This window comes from Oryctolagus cuniculus, chromosome 14, assembly GCF_051225735.1.
Source record: "Oryctolagus cuniculus isolate XC-2025 breed Fujian yellow rabbit chromosome 14, ASM5122573v1, whole genome shotgun sequence".
Taxonomy (NCBI): domain Eukaryota; kingdom Metazoa; phylum Chordata; class Mammalia; order Lagomorpha; family Leporidae; genus Oryctolagus; species Oryctolagus cuniculus.
The window spans coordinates 301397-327125 of NC_142880.1; the positions used below are offsets into that span (position 1 = coordinate 301397).

The 25729-nt window shown below is 43.5% G+C and overlaps 1 protein-coding gene across 6 annotated transcripts in view; it reads right to left on the reverse strand.

The window, feature by feature from the left end:
• The window catches only part of ANKRD31 (ankyrin repeat domain 31), a 160871-nt gene that overhangs the window by 92657 nt on the left and 42485 nt on the right, over positions 1-25729 (reverse strand). For 4 of the 6 annotated variants that reach the window (XM_051838690.3, XM_051838691.3, XM_070056272.2 and 1 more), the window contains exons 10-11: positions 23164-23319; positions 15726-15868 (exon numbers count right to left, since the gene is read on the reverse strand). In XM_051838690.3, the coding sequence (XP_051694650.3) occupies positions 15726-15868; positions 23164-23319 (299 nt within the window). The remainder of the gene's footprint in view (positions 1-15725; positions 15869-23163; positions 23320-25729) is intronic. The other 2 variants (XM_051838689.3, XM_089312861.1) reach the window with 2 other exon arrangements.

A 25729-nucleotide genomic window follows, 5' to 3' on the forward strand; every position in this document is an offset into this window, starting at 1 on the left:
CTCCAGTGACCTCTCCACTGAGCTCTCCCACCTGCATCTCTGCTACTGCTCCTCAGTCCTCCCTCCACCATTACCGCTCCAGTGACCTCTCCTCTGAGCTCTCCCACCTGCATCTCTGCTCCTCCTCAGTCCTCCCTCCACCACTACAGCTCCAGTGACCTCTCCGCTGAGCTCTCCCACCTGCATCTCTGCTACTGCTCCTCAGTCCTCCCTCCACCACTACCGCTCCAGTGACCTCTCCTCTGAGCTCTCCCACCTGCATCTCTTCTGCTCCTCAGTCCTCCCTCCACCACTACCGCTCCAGTGACCTCTCCTGTGAGGCTCTCCCTGGCCCTCTTCCCCTCCCTGTAGCCCCAGAAAGAATGATCTTTCCATCCTTTGCTGTACATGGTGCATCACCGTGTCGAGTGTATTCTATATTACACTTGTTTCTTGCATGTCTGCCTCTTCTTCTCTACTCTATTGCTCAGGATGCAATGCTTTTCTCTCGCCTTCCGGAATCAGGAAAGATCATACTCTCCAGGTTCCAGCCCAAACACGAGCTTCCTAGCATTACCTGTCTGATATTTTACGTCTTGTAACATCTAAGGCAGTGACCAATCCAACATGTAGGGTCCAGGCCATTTTTCTGACCCTATCTGCCTCATTTAGGAGATTTCCTGAGACGGCTCCAAGCCTCTGATGCTCCTATCATCCCTACTCCATTCCTGAAAACTGTCTCCCTCCACACAAAATTCTCAAAGCTGGGGGCTGAGTCAGTCCAGAACTGATGTGGAGTTCTGTCAAGCTCACTGGACTAAGTGAGATAACTTGAAGGCTCCTCAAAGCTAAATAGAGGCCAGCACCACGGCTCACTAGGCTAATCCTCCACCTAGCAGCGCCGGCACACGGGGTTCTAGTCCCGGTCAGGGCGCCGGATTCTGTCCCGGTTGCCCCTCTTCCAGGCCAGCTCTCTGCTGTGGCCCAAAGTGCAGTGGAGGATGGCCCAAGGGCTTGGGCCCTGCACCCATGGGAGACCAGGAGAAGTACCTGGCTCCTGCCATCGGATCAGCACGGTGCGCCGGCCGCAGCGCACCGGCCGCGGCGGCCATTGGAGGGTGAACCAACGGCAAAGGAAGACCTTTCTCTCTGTCTCTCTCTCTCACTGTCCACTCTGCCTGTCAAAAAAAAAAAAAAAAGCTAAATAGAAAGGGAAGTTTAAAAAGACAGACTTGGGGCCAGCACTGTAGCGTAGTGGGTTAATGCCCTGGCCTGAGGTGCTGGCATCCCATATGGGTGCCACTTCTGGTCCCAGCTGCTACACTTCCAATCTGGCTCTCTGTTATGGCCAGGGAAGGCAGTGGAGGATGGCCCAGGTCCTTGGGCCCCTGCACCCACATGGGAGACCCGGAGGAAGCTCCTGGCTCCTGGCTTCAGATCGGCCCAGCTCAGGCCACAGTTGTAGCCTCAGTCTGGCTGGGTGAACTGACAGGGGGCTGGGTGCTCTTCACTGTGGGAGCCTTGTGTGCTGGAATTGTGAATACATGCTGGCTGTGTAGGAGGGCTCAGGGTGTGGCTGGGACTTTGCGCAGTCACTGTGGGTGCCTCCAAACACTCGGGTCTCCCTGATCGCTGGTGAGGGTTACTGCTGCAGGATTCATGCTCACACTGACAAATGCACAGATCCTATGTGTGGTTCTTTTGGCAGTGTGGACAAATACTGTACCCACTGGGGCTAGCACCCAGGCACTGGTCTCTGAGGAGAGGTGAGTATGAGAATACCAGAACACAGCAGAACAAACCTCCCCTCTGATTAAGAGAGAGAGACAGAGAGAGAGAGTGAGTTACCACATCCAACTTACATGTCTCCTTGGACACTCCCCTCATCCTGGAGCACTGAGCAGAGCTCCCTGACCACACCAAGCACACACGTCTGGGTATTAAAAGAGCAGGCACTCCACTAAGTCACAGAGGCATAGTCCAAAGAAAAAGCCATCACAGGTGAAAAAAAAAAACAATAAGTAACTCTATAATTGCCTAATAATAAATTCAGCAATTCGGACCACAGCCGTGGTGCAGTAGGTTAATCCTCTGCCTGTGGTTCCAGCATCCCATATGGGAACCGATTCTAGTCCCAGTTGCTCCACTTCCAATCCAGCTCTCTGCTACGGGCTGGGATAGCAGTGGAAGATGGCCCAGGTCCTTGGGCCCCTGTACCCACGTGGGAAGACCTAGAGGAAGCTCCTGGCTCCTGCTTCAGATTGGCTCAGCTCCAGCCGGTGCTGCCATTTGGAGAGTGAACAAATGGAAGGAAGATCTTTCTCTCTGTCTCTCCTTCTCACTGTCTGTAACTCTACCTCTCAAATAAAATATTTAAACAAAAAAAAAATTCAGCAATTCAGAAATAAGAATAAGGAAAATAACACAATGGGCCCAAAAGACAAAACACTTCAAAACAAGAATGTGAAGATGAAGAGACTGACGAAATGCCAGAAACAGAATTCAAAATCTTGATCGTAGGATTACTTAGAAGCAATCAGAAGCGAATCCATGAACTAAAGAAATGCATACATAACAAGAATGAAAACCTTTCCAATGAAATTGAGATTTTAAAGAGAAACCATAATGAAATATTGGAAATGAAGAATTCAATAAAACAAATAAAAAATGTGGTGGAAAGCCTTAACAAAAGACTCGATGAGGCAGAAGAAAGGATATCTGAGTCAGAACACAATCTCTAGAAATTTTACAGTCAGACCCCCCCCCCAAAAAAAGAAAAAATTAGAAAACTAAAAAACACTGTTGGAGATTTATGGGATACTATCAAACGACCCAACATAAAAATCTTAGGAGTTCCTGAAGACATGGAAAGAAAGAATGGACTAGAAGATCTATTTAGTGAAATAGTTACAGAAAATTTTGCTAATTTTTTTAAGATTCTTATTTATTTATTTGACAAGTAGAGTTACAGACTGTGAGAGAGAGACAGAGAGAAAGGTCTTCCTTCTGTTGGTTCACCCCCAAAATGGCTGCAACAGCCCGAGCTGGACCAATCCAAAGCCAGGAGCCAAGTGCCTCCTCCTGGTCTTCCATGTGGGTGCAGAGGCCCAAGCACTTGGGCCATCCTCCACTGCCTTCCCAGGCCACAGCAGAGAGCTGGACTGGAAGAGAAGCCACCGGGACTAGAACCAGCATCCATGTGGGATGCCGGAGCTGCAGGCGGAGGATTAACCTCGTGTGCCACAGCACCCCAAAAGCTTTGCTAATCTGAAGGAAGAAAGGGATGTTCAAGTACAGGAAGCACACAGAACTCCTAATATACATGACAAGAAAAGTTCCTCACGACGACACATTGTAGTCAGACTCTCTACAGTAAAACATAAAAAAAAGTTTCTAAAATGTGCAAAAATGTGAATGAGAGAAATGCCAGACTACTTTCCGAGGATCTCCAATTAGACTCATGGTTGACTTCTCATCAGAAACCCTACAGGCTAGAAGGGAATGGTGAGATACAGTCCAAGTCTTAAAAGAAAAAAACTGTCAATCCAGAACACTGTACTCTGCAAAACTCTCAATTATGAATCAAGCTGAAGTAAAGACCTTCCATAAGAAACAGAAATTGAAAGAATCTGTCACCACTCATCCAGCCCTGCAAAAGATGCTTAAGGATGTGCTACTCACAGAAACATAGAAAGATAGCCATCACTATGAAACAAAGAGAAGGCAGAAATTCCCCCAGTAGAAGTACAAAAGAAATCCAAAGTAAACAATAGTAATATTTATGGGAAAATGGCAGAGCCAAGTCATTACTTATCAATAGTCACCTTGAATGCAAATGGTCTTAACTCTCCATTTAAAAGGCACAGACTGGCTAAATGGATTAAAAAACAAACTCCATCTATTTGATGCCTACAAGAAATACATCTCATCACTGAAAGTGAAAGGATGGAAAAAGATATTCCATGCTAACAGAAACCAAAAGAGAGCTGGTGTTGCCATCCTAATATCAGACAAGCTAGAATATTTACAGAAAATCAGCAGGGCCAAGTCATTACTTATCAATAGCCATCTTGAATATAAATGGCCTCAACTCAGTTAAAAGATACAGACTAGCTGACTGAACTAAAAAATGAACCCATCTATTTGCTGCCTAAAAGAAACACATCTCACCAACCAAGACACATGAAGACTGAAAGTGAAAAGATGAAAAAAAAAATACACCATGCCAACAGAAACCAAAAAAGAGCTGGTGTAGCTCTAAAATCCTAAAATCAGACAAAATAGACTTTAACATAAAAATTGTTAAAGGAGACAAGACATGGCCGGCGCCGCGGCTCAATAGGCTAATCCTCCACCTTGCGGTGCCGGCACACCGGGTTCTAGTCCCGGTCGGGGTGCTGGATTCTGTCCCGGTTGCCCCTCTTCCAGGCCAGCTCTCTGCTGTGGCCAGGGAGTGCAGTGGAGGATGGCCCAAGTGGTTGGGCCCTGCACCCCATGGGAGACCAGGAGGAAGCACCTGGCTCCTGCTATCGGACAGCGCAGTGCACCAGCTGCAGGATGCCAGCCATGGCGGCCATTGGAGGGTGAACCAATGGCAAAGGAAGACCTTTCTCTCTGTCTCTCTCTCTCACTGTCCACTCTGCCTGTCAAAAAAAAAAAAAAAAAAAAAACAGAGAGAGAGACAAGACACCTTATAATCATTAATGGATCAATTCAACAGGAAGATCTGACTATTATAAATGTATATGCACCTGATTACAGGGCACCTGGCTATTTAAAAGAAATGCTAATGGATCTAAAGGGAGACACAGACCCCAAAACAATAGTAATGGGGGAATTCAATACCTCACTTTCAGCAAAGGGCAGCTCAACCAGACAGACACAGAGTTAACTGACAGTATAGACCAGATGAACCTAATGGGTATCTACAGAACTTTTCATCCTAAGGTCACAGAATACACATTATTCTCATCAATATTTGAACTTTCTCTGATAGACCACATGCTAAGCCATAACATAAGTCTCAGCAAATTGCAAAAAATCAAAATCATACCATGCATCCAATCTAACCACAATGGAATGAAACTGGAAATCAACCACTCAAGAAGCTCTAGAACATATGCAAATACATGGAGACTTAACAACACGCTCCTGAATGAACAGTGGGTCATAGAGAAATCAAAAAAATTTCTGGAAACAAATGAAGATGACAATACATCATACCAAAATTTATGGGACACAGCAAAGAAATTTCTGGAAATGAATGAAGATGACAATACAATATATTAATTCTTATGCGATAGTGCAAAAGCAGTGTTAAGAGGAAAGTTTATAGCAATTGGTACCTAAATAAAGAAATTGTAAATGCACCAAATAAATGAGCTACCAATGCATCTCAAAGGTCTAGAAAAACAACAAACCAAATCCAAATCTAGTAGGAGAAAAGAAATGATTAAAATTAGAGATAAAATACATAAAATTGGAACAAAAAATACAAAGATCCATGAAACAAAGAGCTGGTTTTTTGGAAAAAATAAACTAAATTGACACATCATTGGGCCAACTAACCAAAATAAAAAAAAAAAAAAGAGGGCGAGACCCAACTCAATAAAAGTAGAGACAAAAAAGGAAATTTAACAACAGACACCACAGAAATTAAAAAGAATCATCAGGAATTACTACAAAGAGCAGTATGCTAATAAATGGGGAAACCTAGAAGAAATTAGTAGATTCCTGGACACATACAACCTACCTAAAATGAGCCATGAAGACACAGAAAATCTAAACAGACACATAACCAAAAAGGAAACTGAATCAGTAGTAAAGATCCTCCAACAAAGAAAAGCCCAGGACCGGATAGCTTAACTACTGAATTCTACAAGACATTTAAAATACTAAATCCAATTTTTCTCAAGCTTTTCAAAACAACTGAAAGTTAGGATATCCTCCCAAATTCTTTTTATGAAGCCAGCATCACCTAATTCCTAAACCTACAAAAGACGCAACAAAGAGAACTACAGATTGATTTCCCTGATGAACACAGACACAAAATCCTCAACAAAATTCTAGCCAATTTATTTCAACAAGACATCAGAAAGATCATTCACTCCAACCAAGTGGGATTTATCCCTGATATGCAGGGATGGTTCAGTGTTTGCAAATCAATGTGATATATAACATTAACAAACTGCAGAACAAAAACCATATGATTATCTCAATAGATGAAGAGAAAGTATTTGATAAAATACAACACCCTTGGGGCCAGCTCTGTGGTCTACCATGTAAAATACAACACCCTTTCACGATGGAAACTTTAAGCAAATTGGGTATAGAAGGAACATTCCTCAACACAATCAAAGCAATTTATGACAAACCTACAGTCAGCATCCTATTGAATGGGGAAAAGTTGGAAGCATTCCCACCGAGATATGGTACCAGCCACATATGACCACTCTCACCACTGCTATTTAATATAATCATGGAAGTTTTAGCCAGAGCCAGTAGGGAAGAAAAAAAAAATCAAAGGGATACAAAATGGGAAGGAGAAGTCAAACTATCCCTATTTGCAGATGACATGATTCTAAATATACGGGATCCAAAAGATTTCACTAAGAGACTACTGAACTCATAGAAGAGGTTGGTAAAATAGCAGGATATAAAATCAACACAGAAAAATCCAACAGCCCTTGCATATGCAGACAATTCCACAGCTGAGAAAGAACTTCTAAGATCAATCCCATTCATAAGAGCTACCAAAAAGAATTAAATACCTTGGAATAAATTCAACCAAGGATGTAAAAGATCTCTACGATGAGAACCATAAAATATTAAAGAAAGAAACAGAAGAAGATACAAAAAATGGAAAATCTTCCATGTCCGTGGATTGGAAGAATCAATATCATCAAAATGTCCATACAAAAAGCAATTTATAGATTCAATCTGATCCCAATCAAAATATTAAAGGCATTCTTCTCAGATCTAGAAAAAATGATGCTGAAATTCATATGGAAACACAGGAGACCCCGAATGGCTAAAGCAATCTTAGACTACAAAAACAAAGACAGAGGCATCACAATATCTGATTTCATACTACATACTACAGGGCAGTTATACTCAAAACAGCCTGATACTGGTAAAAAAAAAAAATGGACAGAACAGTGGAAAAGAATAGAAATGCCAGAAATCAACCCACACATCTACAACCAACTTATCTTTGACAAAGGAGCTAAAATCAATCCCTGGAGCAAGGACAGTCTCTTCAACAAACAGCACTTGGAGGGGCTGGCACTGTGGTGCAGCGGGTCAAAGCCCTGGCCTGAAGTGCCGGCATCCCACGTGGGCGCTGGTTCTAGTCCCGGCTGCTCCTCTTCCAATCCAGCTCCCTGCTATGGCCTGGGATAGCAGTGGAAGATGGCCCAAGTTCTTGGGACCCTGCACCCGCGTGGGAGATGCAGAAGCTGCTCCTGGCTCCTGGCTTCGGATCGGTGCAGCTCCGGCTATTGCAGCCATCTGGGGAGTGAACCAGAGGATGGAAGACCTCTTTCTCTGTCTCTACCTCTCTCTGTAACTTTTCAAATAAAGAAAATAAATCTTAAAAAAAAAGCTCTTGGAAAACTGGATCTTCACATGCAGAAGTATGAAGACCCCTATCTTACATTTTACACAAAAATCCTCTCAAAATGGATCAAGCACCTACATCTATCACTCAATACCATCAAATTATTAGAGAACATTGGGAAACCCTGCAAGACATTGGCATAGGCAAAGAGTTCTTGGAAAGGATCCCAGAGGCACAGACAATCAAAGCCAAAATTGACAAATGGGATTACATCAAGCTGAGGAGCTTCTGCACTGAAAAGAAGCACTCAGCAAATCGAAGAGGCAATGCATAGAATGGGGGAATTGTTTGCAAACTGAGAAACTGATAAAGGATTGGTAACCAGAATATATAAAGAGATCAGGAAACACAACAACAACAAAACAAAGAACCCAGTTAAGAAATGGCACTGGGGCCGGCACTGTGGCATAGTGGGTAAATCTGCTGCTTGTATCCCATTCAATCTGAGTCCGGCTGTTTTACTTCTGATCCAGCTCTCTGCTATGGCCCAAGAAAGCAGTAGAAGATGGCCCAAGTCCTTGGACGCCTGCACCCGCGTGGGAGACCCGGAAGAAGCTCCTGGCTCCTGGCTTCAGACCAGAGCAGCTCCAGCCATTGTGGCCATTTGAGGCGTAAATCAGCAGACAGAAGATCTTTCTCTCTCTGCCTCTCTATAACTCTGATTTTCAAATAAATAAATTAATCTTTTAGAATATATATATATAAGAAATGGCATTGCCAAAAATCTGGAATGAGGAGCTGGAGCCAAGAATCAAACCCAAATAATCCTATGTGTGATGTGGGTAACTTAACTGCTAGCCTAAATGATAGATGTATTTTTGAAAGCAGTTTTAGGTTTATGGAAAATTTGAGTTTCCATATACTCCTCATCCCTCTGTCCCTCTAGTTTTCCCTTGTTAATATCTTGTATTAATATAGTACATTTATTACAATTGAGGAGACAATATTGATATATTATCATTAACTCAAGCTATCAGTTTACATTAGGGCCCAGTCTTGGGGTTGTACATCTCATGGGTTTTAACCTACATGTAATACCAGTAGGGTGTCAGGCACAGTTGTTTCAATGCCCTAAAAATCCCCTGTGCTCCATATATTTTGAAGCCCTGGCAATCTGATCATTTTACTGTAGTAATTTTTGTGCCTTTCCCAAATGTCTGTGAATGGAAACCCATGGAACATAACTCACACTGACTTCTCTTCCTTAGCAATAAGTATTTAAGTTTCCTATATATCTTTTCAGGGCTGGTTAGCTCATTTCTTATTCTTTTTTTTTTTTTTTTTTTTTTTTGATAGGTAGGGTTATAGGCCGTGAGAGAGAGACAGACAGAGAGAGAGAAAGGTCTTCTTCCTTCCAGTGGTTCATTCCCCAAATGGCCGCTACAGCCAGCACTGCGCCAATCCAAAGCCAGGAGCCAGGTGCTTCCTCCTGGTCTCCCATGAGGGTGTAGGACCCAAGCACTTGGGCCATCCTCCACTGCCTTCCTGGGCCACAGCAGAGAGCTGGACTGGAAGAGGAGCAACCGGGACTAGAACCCATTGCCCATATGGGATGCCGGTGCCGCAGGTGGAGGATTAATCAAGTGAGCCACAGCGCCGGCCCCATTTCTTTTTAATGTCAATTAATATTTTATCTAGATGTACCACAGTTGATTTATCCATTCAGTTATTGAATAATATCTTGTTTGATTCCAAATCTTGACAATTATAAATAAATAACCTATAATAATAAAAAAAAGGGGGCAAAGGACTTAAGCATTTTTCCAAAAAGGAACTCCAATGGCCAACAGACACATGAAAAAATGCTCAAGATCATTATCCATCAGGGAAATGCCAATCAAACCACAATGAAGTTTCACCTCCTTCCAGTTAGAATGGCTCTCATATAGAAATTAACAAACAACAAATGCTGGCAAGGATGTGGGGAAAAAGGTAGTCTAATCGACTGTTGGTGGGAATGTAAACCAGTGCAGCCACTGTGGAAGACAGTATGGAGATACCTCAGAAATCTGAATACAGATCTACCATATGAACCAGCCATCCCACTCCTGGGAATTTACCCAGGGGAAGGCAGTGGAGGATGGCCCGGGTGCTTGGGCGCCTGCACCCGTGTGGGAGACCAAGAAAGGCACCTGGCTCCTGGCTTCGGATCGGCGTAGCGTGCCCTTAGCGGCCATTTGGGGAGTAAACCAGTGGAGGGAAGACCTTTCTCTCTGTCTCTCTCTCTCTCACTGTCTAACTCTGCCTGTCTGATTAAAAAAAAAAAAAAAAAGTAATGTGGGGAGCAACTCGGACTAGACTAAGTTACTGGAATTAAGACTTATTCTATGCATCTGCTCTCCCACAATATGGCGCTGGGAGAGAAGTAAACAGCTTCTATACAGCTGCCTCCAGTTCAACCAATAAACAGCAGGACCTGCTCCTGATTGGAGGAGAGCAGCGTACTCGGCGTGTGGGTAGCAGAGTTGGGATTGGTGGAAGAGGACTATAAAGGAGGAGAGAGACAACATGCACCAGGAACATCTAAGGGGAACATCTATCTGAAGGAACACCTGTGCAGCCCCCGAGAGAGCCGGCCGGCGGTGTGCCGCTCCCCTGCGGAAGTGGGGAAAGTGGCAGGGGGCCCGCCCCTCCACGGAGGTGGAGGGACGGTAGCCAACCCGGGAAGAACCAGCAGCAAACCCAGGGAGGGCCGAGCAGACAAAAGAACAGCGCAGGGTCCTGTGTCGTTCCTCCACGAAGAGGGGGAGCGACAAGTAAGATTGATACACCATTGGCCCAACTATGAAAAAATGAGGAAAAAGACTCAATTTAATAAAATCAGAGATGAAAAAGGAAATGTAAAAAAGGATATCACAGACATAAAAAGAGCCATTAGAAATTACTACAAAAAAGGGGCTGGCACTGCGGCACAGTGGGTTAAAGCCCCAGCCTGCAGCGCCAGCATCCCGTAAGGGTGCTGGTTCAAGTCCCGGCTGCTCCTCTTCCCATCCAGCTCTCTGCTATGGCCTGGGAAAGCAGTACAAGATGGCCCAAGTCCTTGGGACCCTGCACCCACGTGTGAGACCTTGAAGCTCCTGGCTCCTGGCTTCAGATCAGCTCAGCTCTGGCCGTTGCAGTCATTTGGGGAGTGAACCAGCAGAATGGAAGCCCTCTCTCTCTCTACGTATCTACCTCTCCCTGTAACTCCGTCTTTCAAATAAATAAAATAATTCTTTTAAAAAAAGAAATTACTACAAAAAGCTATTTGCCAACAAACTGGAAAATCCAGAATAAATGGATTGATTCCTGGACACATACAATCTATCAAAATTGAGTCATGAAGACATAGAAAACCTACACAGATCAACAACCAAGATGGAGACTGAATCATTAACAAAGACCTTCCCAACAATGAAAAGCCCAGGACTAGATGGCTTCACTGCTGAATTCTAACAGACATTTAAAGAACTCTACTTCTCAAGCTATTCAAAACTGAAAGTGAAGGGAATCGGCCAAACTCCTTCTATGAGACCAATGTCACCTTAAATCCTAAACCAGAAAAAGATACAACAGGGAAACAGAACTACAGACCAATTTCCTTGATAAACATAGATGCAAAAATTCCCCAACAAAATTCTACCTAATGGAATCCAACAACACATCAGAAAGATCATTCACCCAGACAAGTGGGATAGTATTCAGGGATAGTTCAACATTCATAAATCAATAAATGTGATACATCACATTAACAAACTGAAGAACAAAAACCATATGATTATCTTGATAGATGCAGAGAAAGAATTTGATAAAATAAACCATCCTCTTATGATGAAAATCTTATGCAAACTGGGTACACAAAGAACAATGCTCAAAACAATCTAAGCAACTTATGAAAAACCTACAGCAAGTATCTCATTGAATGGGGGAAAAGTTAGAAGCACTTCCACTAAGATCCAGAACCAGACAAGGTTGCTTACTCTCACTACTGCTATCCAATATTGCCCTGGAAGTTCTTGCCAGAGCCATTAGGAAAGAAAAAGAAATCAAAGAGATACAAACTGGAAGCAGGAAGTCAAAGTATCTCTATTTGTACATGACATGATTCTATATATAAAGGATCCAAAAACTGATAAGAGAGTTTGGTATAGTGGAAGAATATAAAATTAACAAACACAGAGCTAGCGTTGTGGTGCAGCAGGTTAAAGCACTGGCCTGCAGTGCTGGCAGCCCATAGAGTGCTGGTTTGAGTCCTGGCTGCTCCTCTTCCAATCCAGCTCCCTGCTGATGCACCTGGGAAAACAGCAGAAGGATGGCCTAAGTCCTTGGGCCCCTGCATCCATGTGGGAGACGTGGAGGAAGCTCCAGGCTCCTGGCTTTAGACTGGCTCAGCTCCAACTATTGCTCCCATCTGGGGGAATGAACCAGTAGATGGAAGAATTCTGTCTCTACCTCTCTCTGTAACACTTTCAAATGAATAAAATAAATCTTAAAAAATTAAAAGAAAACAAAATTAACACAAAAATCAATAGCTTTTGTATACACAGACAATGCCATGGCTGAGAAATTACTTGTAAACTCAATCCCATTAACAACAGCTACAGAAAAAAATTACAGGTGAAATATCTCTACAATGAAAATTACAAAACATATGAGAAGGAAATTGAGAGGCCAGTGCTATGGCGTAATGGGTAAAGCCACCACCTGCAGTGCCAGCATCTCATATGGGCACCGGTTCAAGTCCCAGCTGTTCCATTTCCGATCCAGCCTCAGCTATGGTCTGAAAAAGCAGTAGAAGATGGCTCAAGTCCTTAGGCCTTCAGATCGGCGCAGCTCCAGCCATTGTGGTCATCTGGGGAATGAACCAGCAGATGGAAGACCTCTCTCTCTGTCTCTACTTCCCTCCGTAACTCTTTCAAATAAATAAAGTAAGTCTTTAAAAAAATAGACAAATGAGATTACATCAAGATGAGCAGCTTTTGCATGGTAAAAGAAATACTCGGCAAAGTGAAGAGGCAACCAACAGAATGGGAGAAAATGTTTGCAAACTATGAAACTGGTAAATGATTAATATCAGGAGTCTATGAAGAGCTTAAGAAGATCAACAACGGGGCCAGCACTGTGGTGTACTAGGTTCAGCCTCCGCCTGTGGTGCCGGCATCCCAGATGGCACTGGTTTCATTTCCCTGCTGCTCCTCTACCAATCCAGCTCTCTGCTTTTGGTCTGGGAAATCAGTGGAAGAAAGCCCAAGCGCTTTGGCCTCTGCACCTGTTAAGTAGGAAGTCAGATATGAGCTTATGTGTGTGTGACAAAGGCCTAAAGAGTTGACATCTAGGTCCAGCATATGCATCTCAAAGTCATCCCAATAACCTTCCAGGGGCAGCCCAGTATCTGCATCCTGCCCTGCCCCTTCTACCCGATAACCTGCCAGGTGGGGGTCCCCACCCCTTCTGCCTGATAATCTTCCAGGTGCAGCGCAGTATCTGCATTTCAAATATCCTGCTCTGGATCCTGATCCTCCAGGGGGTCCTGCCCACCCTTCCTCTAACCAGGGCGACACCAGCCAGGCTTCCTCTTGAATGATAACTTCAGGGGGAAAACTCAGATAGGATTTTTTCATATTTACATCCAAAAAGTCCTTTGTTCCAAGAGGAGTAGAGGTGGGGAGTCAAGACCCATCCCCTTAGAAACCCCCAGCCTCACCTGGGCTTCGCGCTAGCCCCCTACCTCTATGCTGAGCTGCCCGCCTAGCCTGGCCAGGTGTACTCTCTTCACTCAACCATGTAACCCCGCTCTCCCCCTGTCTGAGCAACTGGGCACTCTCTCAGATTCTGTCTGGAGAGGTGCCCATCTGTTCTTACAGATGTCCCTACCCTAATAAACCTTGTTTTTCTGCTTTCTGTCTCACGCCTGAATTCTTTCTTGTGCAAAGACAAGGACCCTGCCATTCACCAGTAACACACCCACATGGGAGACCCAAAAGAAGCTCCTGGCTTCAGAACAGCCCAGCTCCGGCCACTGTGGCCATTTATCGAGTAAACCAGTGGATAGAAGACTTGTCTCTCTGTCTCGCCCTCTCTCTGTTGGTAATTTTGCCTTTCAAATAAACAAAACTTTAAAAAGAAAAGAAAACAACAACAGAACAAACAATCCAGTTAAGAAATGGGCAAAGGACTTGAACAGGCATTTTTCAAGAGGAAATTCAAATGGCCAACAGACACATGAATAAGTGCTCTGGATCATTAGCCATCAGAGGAATGCAATCAAAACCACAATGAGGTTTCAACTCACCCTGGTTAGAATGGTTCTCAATCACCAGTGCCATGGCTCATTTGGCTAATCCTCCGCCTGAGGCACCAGCACCCTGGGTTCTAGTCCCGGTTGAGGTGCTGGATTCTGTCCCAGTTGCTCCTCTTCCAATCCAGCTCTCTGCTGTGGCCCGGGAAGGCAGTGGAGGATGGCCCAAGTGCTTGGGCCCTGCACCCGCATAGGAGACCAGGAGAAGCACCTGGCTCCTGGCTTCGGATTGGCACGGCGCGGCGCACACGCCAGCCACAGCACACCGGCCATAGCGGCCATTTTGGGGGTAAACCAACAGAGAAAGGAAGACCTTTCTGTCTCTCTCTCACTGTCTAACTCTGCCTGTTTAAAAAAAAAAAAAAAAAGGATGGTTCTAAATCAGAAATCAACAAACAAAAAATGCTGGCAAGGAAGTAGAGAAAAAGGTACTCTAATCCACTGTTCGTGGGAATGTAAACTAGTACAGCCATTGTGGAAGACAGCATAGCAATACCTCAGAAATCTAAATACAAACCTACCATATAACCCAGCCATCCAACTCCTGGGGAATTTACCCAAAGGAAAAGACATTAGCATACAAAAGAGTTATCTATACCCCCATACACATACACACACACACACACACACACACACACACATACTCTATGGACTACTACTCAGCCACAAAAAAAAAAAAAAAAAAGAAGAATAAATGTAGCTGGAAACCGTTACATTTAGTGAAATAAGCCAGTCCAAAAAAAGATAAATACTATGTTTTCCCTGATCGGTGGTAACTAATAGAGTACCAAAAATGTAGTGTATAGGAGTGAAATTGACACTTTGAGATTTGATGATTGTTTACAGCCCTTGTCTCTACTGCTGAAGAACAGTGTTTTTTCTTCTTGATATTTGTTGAACTCTTTACTTAGTATAGGGTTAGTCTTCTGAGAATAAAGTAAACTGAAAGTAGATCACTGTAAATACTGAGAGAGAATATAAGAGAGGAAGGAGGAAGAAGGGGTAGTGTGGGTGGGAGGGTGGGAAGCATCACTATTTTCCCAAATCTATACATATGAAATACATGAAAGCTGCTTGCCTTAAATAAAAAAAATAGTCAGACAGTCAAAGCAGAGTCAAATCAGGACAGGCAAGGATCCTGAATGTAGGGAAGCTGTTTTTAGAATCATTAATCTTCCAAATCAGATTTGTTTTTGGTTGGAGAACATAACAGGAGCAAGCTCTGGTCTCTGAGTATTTCAGGTCACCTGGTTGTAATATTCCTCATTGGTTACAGAATGATTAAACTATTTTGCATATTAAAAAAGTTCTTGTGGCTGGCATTGTGTTGTAGCGGGTAAAGCCGCCACCTGCAGTGCCAGCATCCCATATGGACACCAGTTGGGAGTCCCAGCTGCTCCGATCCAGCTCACTGCTATGGCCTTGGAAAACAATAGAAGATGGCCCAAGTCCTTGGGCCCCTGCATTCACATGGGAGACCCGGAAGAAGCTCCTGGCTCCTGGCTTTGGATCAGCACAGCTCCAGCCATTTTAGCCATCTGAGGAGTGAACCAGCAGATGGAAGACCTCTCTCCCTCGGCCTCTCTTTCTCTCTCTGTGTAACTCTGGCTTTCAAATAAATAAATAAATCTTTAAAAAAATTCTCCATAGTTATTAAAAGTATGTAAAAGGCCATCTGCCATACTACAACCATCTCACTACAGAGTAAAATTTTACTGTAAATTCTGAGTATTCCTTAGCAGAATGAACTTGAAACTGAAATTCCTATATGGTTTTGTATTTTTTAGTCCCAGAGATATTTAATATTTTTTAAACATGGTATTGTCTCTGGAAACAAAAGCATGACAGTACCTTGTGATGCCCATTTATCACAGCGTCGTGTAGGGGAGTGATCTGGCACAGTCCTTTGATGTTGACATCTGCTCCACCTTTTAACAGTTCTCTGGCTACCTGGTAATACCCTCCCAAACTAGCTTCATGGAGTGCTGTCCAACCTATTATACAGAGAGGAAATCCAAATGAAGAGATTTAAAAATGGTAAATACAGTTACTAGTTTTCCTGTGAATTCCTTAAGATGCATATGGCTTTTTAAAGCAAAAATTATAAGATTATATTTTGGTATTTATCATATCTATAGATATGTCACATATGACGGTTACAGCATAAAGAAGGGGAATAATAGGCTGTGGGCACTCAAGGTTCTTATATTTAGTATGAAGTATTACAATATTAACTCTAAGAGAATGCAAAACATTCGAGGTGATTACTTAATCCCTAGAGCAACTGAAAAATAATGCAAAAAACAAAGAAATCAAATAAACAAATCAAATAAACAGAAAACAAGCAGAAAATGGTAGTTCTAAATCCAATCATTTATATTAAATAGAAATGGATTAATCACTTCAATTTCCAATTAAAAGGCAAGAGATTGACAGAATCAATAAAAAAGCAAAATTGATACTGTCTACAAGAAACATAATTTAATTATAAATACAAGTTGAAAATAAAAGGATGGAAAAGGATACTGCAAATAAACAATAAGCCTAAGAAGGCCAGCATGACTGCATTAATATTATACACAACAGATATCGAGACAACCAGGTATCAGAAATACAGACGCCATTAACTCTCGAAGGCAGACGATGGTTCACCTCCAAGGACACTTCCATCCCTTTTATTGCTCAAACTATAGTAAAAATTAGTTTGCTCAAGGCCACAAAAATGGCTACCACAGGAATGAGAAAATAATCATTAAAAAGATTATTTTCTTTTCTCAGTCCTGAACAACTAAAAGATAAGGTAAATGCAAAACAAACATTTTTCTTCCACAAAAATGCCAATGCCATATTTTTAAATTACTGAAGAAATTCCCACTGAAAACAAGGTTGCGTCATTGGAAGTAAAGTTAGGTGGGGTGTGGGTAGGGACTGCAACTTTAGGTGAGATCTCAGCAAAATGATCTAGTGACGGGCCATCTTGGGTCAATGAAGTTAGAAGAAGCCTAATTCAACAGAGGTCACCATCGCAGACCACAAATACGGCCAACAGAAGTCAAAGGTAAAAGAATGCCCCCTCCCCTAAGAGTTACTTCTCTTGTGTTGTAAAACTACTCCTCAAAAATAACCATGGAGTACACTTTGTAACAGATCTTTTATTGTCTCCAAAGTCTGAAAGGAATGAAATCCTCAGACAACATTTTCTTTCAACTATCTTGTAGGAAATCTCTTTAAAAATGAACAAAATTAGGAGTGGTTAAAATGCCAGTTAGGATGCCTGCATCCCACCTCAGAGCTCCTAGGCTCAACATCCAGCTCCAGCTCTGGACTCCACCTTCCTGCTAATGCAAATCCTGGGAGGCAGTGGTGAGGGCTCAAGTAGCTGGGTTCCCACCACCAGGCAAGAGATCTGGACTGCATTCCCAACTCCCAGCTTGGGTCTTGCTCAGTGAGCATCTGGGAGCGTGCCTGCACATGAGTCTTGTTTCTCTCGCTCTCTCTCTAACATGTGTATCTGCTTCTCAAACAACTGAATATGAAAAAATAAATAAAACCATAAATTTTCTATAAGGAGAACATAACAACACATGTCTAAAAAAAGATTCAAGGATAAAACAACTCAACAGCAAGAAAACACAATTTAAAATTGGGCAAACAACCTAGATAAGACATTTCTCAAGAGAAGACATCCAAAATTGCTAACAAGAACATGAAAAAAATGCTAAACATCACTAACAATCAGGCAAGTGCAAGTTAAAATCACAATGAAATATCACTTTGCACCTGTTAGAACAGCTGTGATCAAGAAGACAAAAATAACAAGTGCTGGTGAGAATGTGGCTAAGAATGTAAGTTGCTACAACTGATAGGAGAAACAATATGGCAGCTCTTCAAAAGCTAAAAACAGAATTACCATATGACTCAGCAACTCCAGGACTGTGTGTACATTGAAAGGAAATGAAATGCACTCCCATTTATTGCAGCGTAACTTACAACAGCCAAGACACAAAATCAACTTGAGTGACTTTCCACATTGAACAGATAAAGAAAATGGGGTACAGGTTGAGGAACCCTTATCTAAAATGCTAGGGACCAGAAGTGTTTCAAATTTTGAAATACTTGCATGTGCATGTTTTACAGGATGAGCACCCAAATCCAAAAATCCAAAATCTGAAATATTCCAAATCCTAAATGTTTTGAGAAATATGTTGGTTTTCAGAAAATTTTTAGTTTTGCAGCCTTTCAGATTTCAGACTAGGGATGCTCAACGTAAGTTGGATGCGTGTGTGTGTGTGTGTGTGTATACACATGCATGTAGGTGCACACACACAACAAATGAAATACAGTTATAAAAGGAAAAAACCCTGTCATTTACAACAACAGGTGAACTGGAAGGACATCATGAAAGATAAATACCACAGGATTTCATTCATGTATAGATTCTACAAATGTTGATCTTAGAAGCAGAGAGCAGATGGTGGTTAGCAAGGATGACCGTGGTTGGGGGGAGGGGACTGTTGAGATACTGGTCACAGGATGCAAAATTTCAGTAAGACAGGAGGAATAAGTTCAAGAGATCTGTTGTACAATGTGGTAACTGACAATAACTGGAAATACATAAGGACAGTTCAAAAAGTTCATGGAAAATGGAACCAAAAGCAAGTTTATTTTGGTGCAAAAAATGTTGAAATCATATATACATAGGTATTCTTGAGAAGTGCTAAGTGTGTAAAATAATCATGTGAAGTAATATGTGTAATAATTAGCTAGACTTAGTCATTCCATAATGCATATATACGTCAAAGCATCAGATTGTACAGAGTAAATAAATACAATTTCATTTGTCAATGTAAAAATGGAATTAAACTTCAAAAATTCATGATAATGTTTATACAGCGACAGTTAACTCTCAGAGATATGAAGTAAATTCTTTTCTGTATTAACTAGTCCTTAACAACTGCCTATTTTTTTTATTTTTTTAAATTTTATAGCTAGAGACAGAAAGAAAGAAAGAAAGAAAGAAAGAAAGAAAGAAAGAAAGAAAGAAAGAAAGAAAGAAAGTAGTTTCCATCTGCTGGTTTACTCCCCAAAATCCCACAGCAGCAAGCCAGGGCTGAGCTGGGGTCAGGGCTAAACCCAGGAACTAGGAACTCAATCTATGTGGCTGGTATCCCACATGGATGGTAGGGACTCAATTACTTGAGCTATCACCACCACCTATCAGGTCTGCACTGGTGGGAAGCTGGAATCACCAGCCAGAGCCAGGCGTCAAACCCAGGAATTCTGATACAGCACACAGGCATCTGAATCACTAGGCCAAACATCCATCTCTTCCCTACTATTTTTAACGTCATCTGTTTCTTGGTTGGCTAGTAGTATAAAGCTCTTGCTCTTATCAGCATCCTATATGACAACCTCTCTTTTCAGTCCTAACATGCTTAGGAATCAGATAGCATTATGTGTAAAATACAGCTCACAGCATTGGTCTGAGAGATGGCTTTAGTAAAAAGGCTTTATGAAATGTATTTTAGGTATTCAGTCTTTTTCAGTCTACTTCTTGGCTGTCACTCTTGTTTTTTGATAGGTAAAGAATTACAACAGGGGTCGGCACTGTGGCACAGCAGGTAATGCCTACGGCACTGGCATAACACATGGGTGTTGTTTTGAGTTCTGGATTCTCCATTTCCAGTCTGGCTCCCTGCTAATGCATCTGCAAAGCAGAAAGACGGCCCAAGTGCTTGGGCCCCTGCATCCACGCGGGAGACACAGAGGAAGTTCCTGGCTCCAGGCTTTGGACGGGCCCAGCTCCGGCCTTTGCAGCCATTCAGGGACTGAATTAGCGGAGGGAGGATCTCTCTATCTCTTCCTTCTCACTCTCTAACTCTGCCTTTCAAATAAAACAAATAAATCTTTTTTAAAAAGGAATTATAGCAATTAGTTTTTAAATCAAGGACAAGGATATCGTAAAACATAAATGAGGATAAAATGCAAATCATACTTATGAAAAGACCATTGGTATGTTATTACAAAATTTTGTTTATTTCTCATAGGGCATTTAGCTTTCTTTATTGTTATTATAAAATTGTGACAGGTGACTCAAAAGTTTAAATTATCTACAAGGTATAGCAAGGTGGTTATAGACTACAGGTTATTTTGCTTGATTGTTTTAAAAGCAGGGCCTGTTCTTCATAAAAATAAATGACAATTTGTAACTGGCCTATTTCTGTCTTCTGTCCTCTGCTTGCTTGATAACAGCAAGGCCACCAGACTATGGTTCCTCTTGCCTTATCCCTGCTGCAGCCAAAAGATAACACAGGTGGCGTCAGGATCAGTGATGCCATGTCTGACCTTGACCAGGAACAATTGCGTCGTTAAAATTTTTCAAAGACAAATACAGTTGAAAAGGAACTGGCTGATTGGCTAACTGCTTCTCACTTCTGTATGCCTGTTTTCTGCTTGCACAAGCCCACACACGTAATTAAATGACTGACTAAAAAAAAAAAAGTAGGTTTTGCCTTAAAAAACCCCCTGACACTGCAACTTGGGGCTGTCTTCTCTGGACTTGCTCTGTGGGACGGCAGTCACCAGTTGGCTAATAAAGACTCCTAATTTGATCTCAAAGTCTCGCTGCGCTTTTAATCTGTGCACCCCACAACAAAATAAATACATTGTGCAGAGTAGAAGCATGCTGTGAAAACATAACATAAACGTGAAATGGTACCTAAAAGTCACACACTGCTTGCCAGTAAGTCACCTGTGAGGACTTCCAGGTTCTAACATACACATTTTGAGTACACATGCACACACATGCACACACATGCACATGTAAGTGTGTTTTGGGAGGCTAAGTCATAGCTGCATTTTAACCATCGCTGGTGGAACCAGGGGTTGAGGTACAGCAAGTTAAGCCAGGCCTGCAATGCTGGCATCCCATATGGGAGTGCCTAGTTCAAGTGCTGGCTGCTCCACTTCTGATCCAGCTCCCTGCTATTGGCCTGAGAAGGCAGCAGAGGATGGCCCAAGTACTTGGGTCCCTGTGATCCACGCAGGAGACACAGACAGAATTCTTGGCTCATGGCTTTGGTTTGGATCCGATGGCGATTGTGGCCATCTGGGGAATGACCCAGTGATGCTCTCTCTCTCTCTTTCCATCTCCCTATCTCTGTCTCTGTCTCTTGCCTTTCAAATAAACAAACATTTTTAATTTTAAAAAGAACATTCTGTCCCTCTCTTCTGATAACAACTGCTTTTCAAGTAAACAAACTTTTCAAAGGAAGAAAAGGAACATTGCTGGTGATTCTGATAGCACCGGTTTGCACACACCCTGTACAAACTGTGATCTCTGCAAGCCTGTGAGATAACGGAGCCAGAAATAAAGAGAGCTAAGAGGCACAAACTGACAAGAGAGAGTAGAGAACAGGGCAATTCAAAAGGCCTAAAAAACATAGTAAGGAGGGGCTGGCACCATGGTGCAGTGGGTGAAGCTGTGACAGCCGCTGTCTGCAATGCCAACATCCCATATGGGTACTGGTTCGAGTCTTGCCTGCTCTACTTCCGATCCAGCTCTCTCCTATGACCTGGGAAAGTAGAAGATGGCCCAAGTGCTTGGGTCCCTGCACTGGCATGGGAGACCTGGAAGAAGCTCCTGGCTCCTGGCTTCGGATCAGCCCAGCTCCAGCTGCTGTGGCCACCTGGGAGTGAAACAGAGGAAGACCTCTCTCTCTCTGCCTCTGCCTCTCTGTAACTCTGCCTTTCAAATAAGTAAATAAATCTTTAAAAAATAATAATAATAAAGAGAGAATTAGTGAAGCTTACAAAGTGCCTGGGGCAGTGAGGAAAAGGTGCATACTAACTGGCTGAAGCAAAGCAGGGAGCAGCCACGGAGATTAAAGCTGGCACAGAAAACAAAACTGCTAATGAAAAGAACCAAGTCTAAGACATGCTCAGGAAACCTACAAGTGCGAGCTGATTGCATGGAGAGCTCCTGATCTCAGTGGACAGACACAGGCAGGAGCCGGAGTTGGGGCGCAGAGGGTTAGGCTGCAGCTTGGACGGCAGTATCCCATATCAGAGAGCAAGTCCAAGGCTGGGCTACTCTGCTTCCCCTGCAGGTCCCTGCTTTTCCCTGGAAAAGCAGCTGATAATGACCCATATCAGAGAGCAAGTCCAAGGCTGGGCTACTCTGCTTCCCCTGCAGGTCCCTGCTTTTCCCTGGAAAAGCAGCTGATAATGACCCAAGTCCCTGGGCCCCTGCCACCCATGTGGGAGACCCTGATGGATTGATTTCCTGGCTTCTGGCTTCAGCCTGGCCCAGCTAGCCCTGCCTGTTGTGACATTTTGGGAAGAGAATCTACAAAAGGAAGAACCTCTCCCTCTCTTGCTCTCCTTCTCCCAGCTTTTCAAATAAATAAATAACTCTGTTGTTTAAAAAACATGGGCATAACCAGAGTACTAAGAGAAGCGCTATAGCTAGCAAATAAGGATCCCAAGTCGACAGTTTGGGATCATCCAGGTTGACTTTGGTATAAAGTTTAGAATAAATCCTGCTGAAACTCTGATTACACCATAAACCCCAGCCTTGCTAACACACATGCTGGAGATAAGCTGTGAACACGTGGTATCCACGGTCTGTGCCGTGCCATCTCTGTCTACCCTAAGACTTTCTGCACTGCTGCATCAACTGAGAAAGTATAGAACAAAAGGAAAAGTGTGGACCCCAAAAAGCATCTTCCAGGCTGGCCCAGTGCTGCTTAGTGCATGAAAGTGTTTAAGGCACCCTTCCTCTGCAGAAGAACAAACCGGATTCTCTCCCAAGGAAGATGGTCCCAGAGATACGGCACTGCGAAAAGACTGCTCTTTGAAGCTCCCTGTCCCACCCTCTCTACCTCACACTGCTCCATCTCCTTGCCCACTGCTCCTGCTACAGACCTGCCATTTGGTCAGAAGCCTCCCCAGGGGCTCAGTGTGCCCTCAGCTTCTCTCCTCCAGCCAAGGCTGAGCCTTACAGGAACACTGACCATAGAAAGCAGACCCAGGAGCCGTCCTTCTTTGGAACGACAATGGGCACGGCCCGCCTGGCATAATCTTTGAATGAGAAATAATGCACTTTTCCTGACAGCCACCGCCCCGACCGTCCCCTCCTCCCCAGCAGATGATAATGAAGATTACTTATGCCAGAAAACTACCCGACAGCTTTCTGCTCAGGACCGTCCTGAGGCCCACTTGGCTGTACTTGATTCAGATAAAACTGGAGAACACTCACAGGTAACCATGGGTGGGAACTCTAACTTACCAGCATAACTGGGCTGATTAACATTTGCACCTTTTTTTATAAAACAGTGAACAAGATCCACATCATTGTGCAGAGCAGCCTGATACAGTAAATTCTCTCCAAAAATGTTTCTCCGGTTAATGCTAGAAAGAGATATGTTATACTCTCTCCTTGTTCCTGAAAGGAGAAAATGAGCAAAAGAAAAAAAAAACGCTCATTTGAAAATCAGGTTGAATCCAATGAACACTCTGGAAGTAAGGTACACTATAGCTATAATGTTATCTATGTACAAAGAGAAGTGATAAATCTAATTAGTTTTAAAATATTTGTGGTAAATTATAAATCATGATAAGGTAGTGTATACTGGTTGAAACCCCATGAAAGATACATATGTGAGGACATTAACAGATTTTCTCAAAGGTTCTGGTGAAAATGACTATTCAAATCTAGAACTCTATACTATCAAGCTTACTAAAATGCTATAGGAGTGGGCAAAATCAGTTAAGAAGCCCATGCACCAAACTGGCAAAGTATCTGTTCAACCGGTTCCTGGCCCCAGCTTCCTACTAATGCAGACCCTGGGAGGCAATGGAGATGGCTCGAGCAACTGGGTTTCTGTCACTACAGGGGAGACCTACACCGAGTTCCTAGCTCTTGGTTTTCATCACAGTCTAACTCTCCCCAGTGCAGGCATTTCAGGAGTGAAACTGCATGGAAGCTCTCTGTCTCTGCCTCTCTGCCTCTGAAATAAACAAATAAAAAAACACTTTGAGGGACAGGCCTATTGCACAATGAGTTAAGCAGCGGCTTGGGACACCAACATCCACCATCGGATGCCAGTTTGAGTCCCAGCAACGTCACTCCCAATTCAGCTCCCTGTGAATGGGCCTCGTAAGCAACGCATGATGTCTCAAGTACCTGAGTCCCTGCGACCTACAGGGAGAGCATGGTGGAGTTCCTAGCTCCTGGTTTCCACCTGGCTGCTCTGAGGATTTGGGGAGCAAAGCAGCAGATGGAACATCTCCCCTGCTCTCACTCTGTCACTCTGCCTTTCAAACAAATAAATCTTAAAATTTAAATGACAAAGCAGCAAGGAATAGAAAAAAGTTCAGTGCAAACTAAGTTGTGGACGTTCACTTTCAGTCCTAACTAAATAACTGCTGTGACTTCCCCTCACCCCGTTCTAAACAACCAGAAAACTAAGTGAAATGCACGCAGGGAATCGAGTTTCAAACACTGGAGAGTGCAAAGTCCGAACCTAGGACCCCCTGAAATGAAGGGACACAGACAAGGGCAGGAGGCCTAGGATCACCCTGGCTTCTTGCACAGGGTTGGTAGGGGACAGGCAAAGCAGGTGGATCTTGCTGATGTGAGGAAATAGACATTAGATTGGAGGAGGCTGGGATGGCACAACTTGCTGGAAAGAACCCAAGATGAGAGAACACAGCAAAGACACTAGAAACTCATCCTGAGTCATTATCCAAATATTAAATTGCTTGTGTATAAGGCAAGCATCCATAGGCCAGCATGAACGACTATCAAGGAACTGTAATTAACCACCGTCAGAGAATACACAGAGCTTGGAGATACTCCCATGCCTACCAGCCTGCAAAGACAAATTCTGCTTAACAAGGAGAGGTAGTAGTTGGGGGGGTGGGGGGGACAGCTCTGATCTGGTAGTTCACTCCCCAGATGCCCACTCTGACCAGGGCTGAGCCAGATGCTGAGAATTCAACGTGAGCCTCCCACATGGGTGGCTGGGACCCAACTACTTGAGCCATTGTCTGCTGCCTCCCAAGAGTCCACATTTTCAGAAATCTAGAATTGCAAGCTGGAGCTGGGACTTGAACTCAAGTATGGGATGCAGGCATCCTAATCAGTGCTTTGGCTGCAAGGCTGAACACTCACTGCTACAACTGCCTTTTTTTTTTTTTAATGAAACTTTGAGGGGCCAGCAACGTGGCACAGCAGGTTAACTCCCTGGCTTGAAGCACTGGCATCCAAAATGGGCACCAGTTTAAGACCTGCCGGCTCCACTTCCCATCCAGCTCTCTGCTTTGGCCTGGGAAAGCAGTAGAAGATGGCTCAAATCCTTGGGCCCCTGCACCCGTGTGGGAGACCTGGAAGAAGCTCCTGGCTTCTGGCTTTGGATTGGCGCAGCTCCAGCTGTTGCGGCCAATTGGGGAGTGAACCATTGGATGGAAGACCTCTCTCTCTCTCTCTGCCTCTCCTCTCTCTGTGTAACTCTGACTTTCAAATAAGCAAAAAAATCATTAAAAATAAATAAATGAATGAAACTTTGAGAATGTTACACTTTTCAGTTCTTAAAAATTTACTTATTTGAGAGAAAGACCCATCTGCTAGCCACTCCCCAAATACTTACAACAGCTGGGGCTGAGCCAGGGCTGATTCAAGAGGTGAGAACACAACAAAGGGAACATAATCTGACACTTGAGTGACAAAAGCTCAATCACTTAAGCCACCCCTGCTGCCTCCCAGGGTCTGTGTTAGCAGGAAGCTAGAGTTAGGAGCCAGAAACGTGACTCAAACCCAGGCACTCTGATATGGGGCATGGGTATCTTAGCCA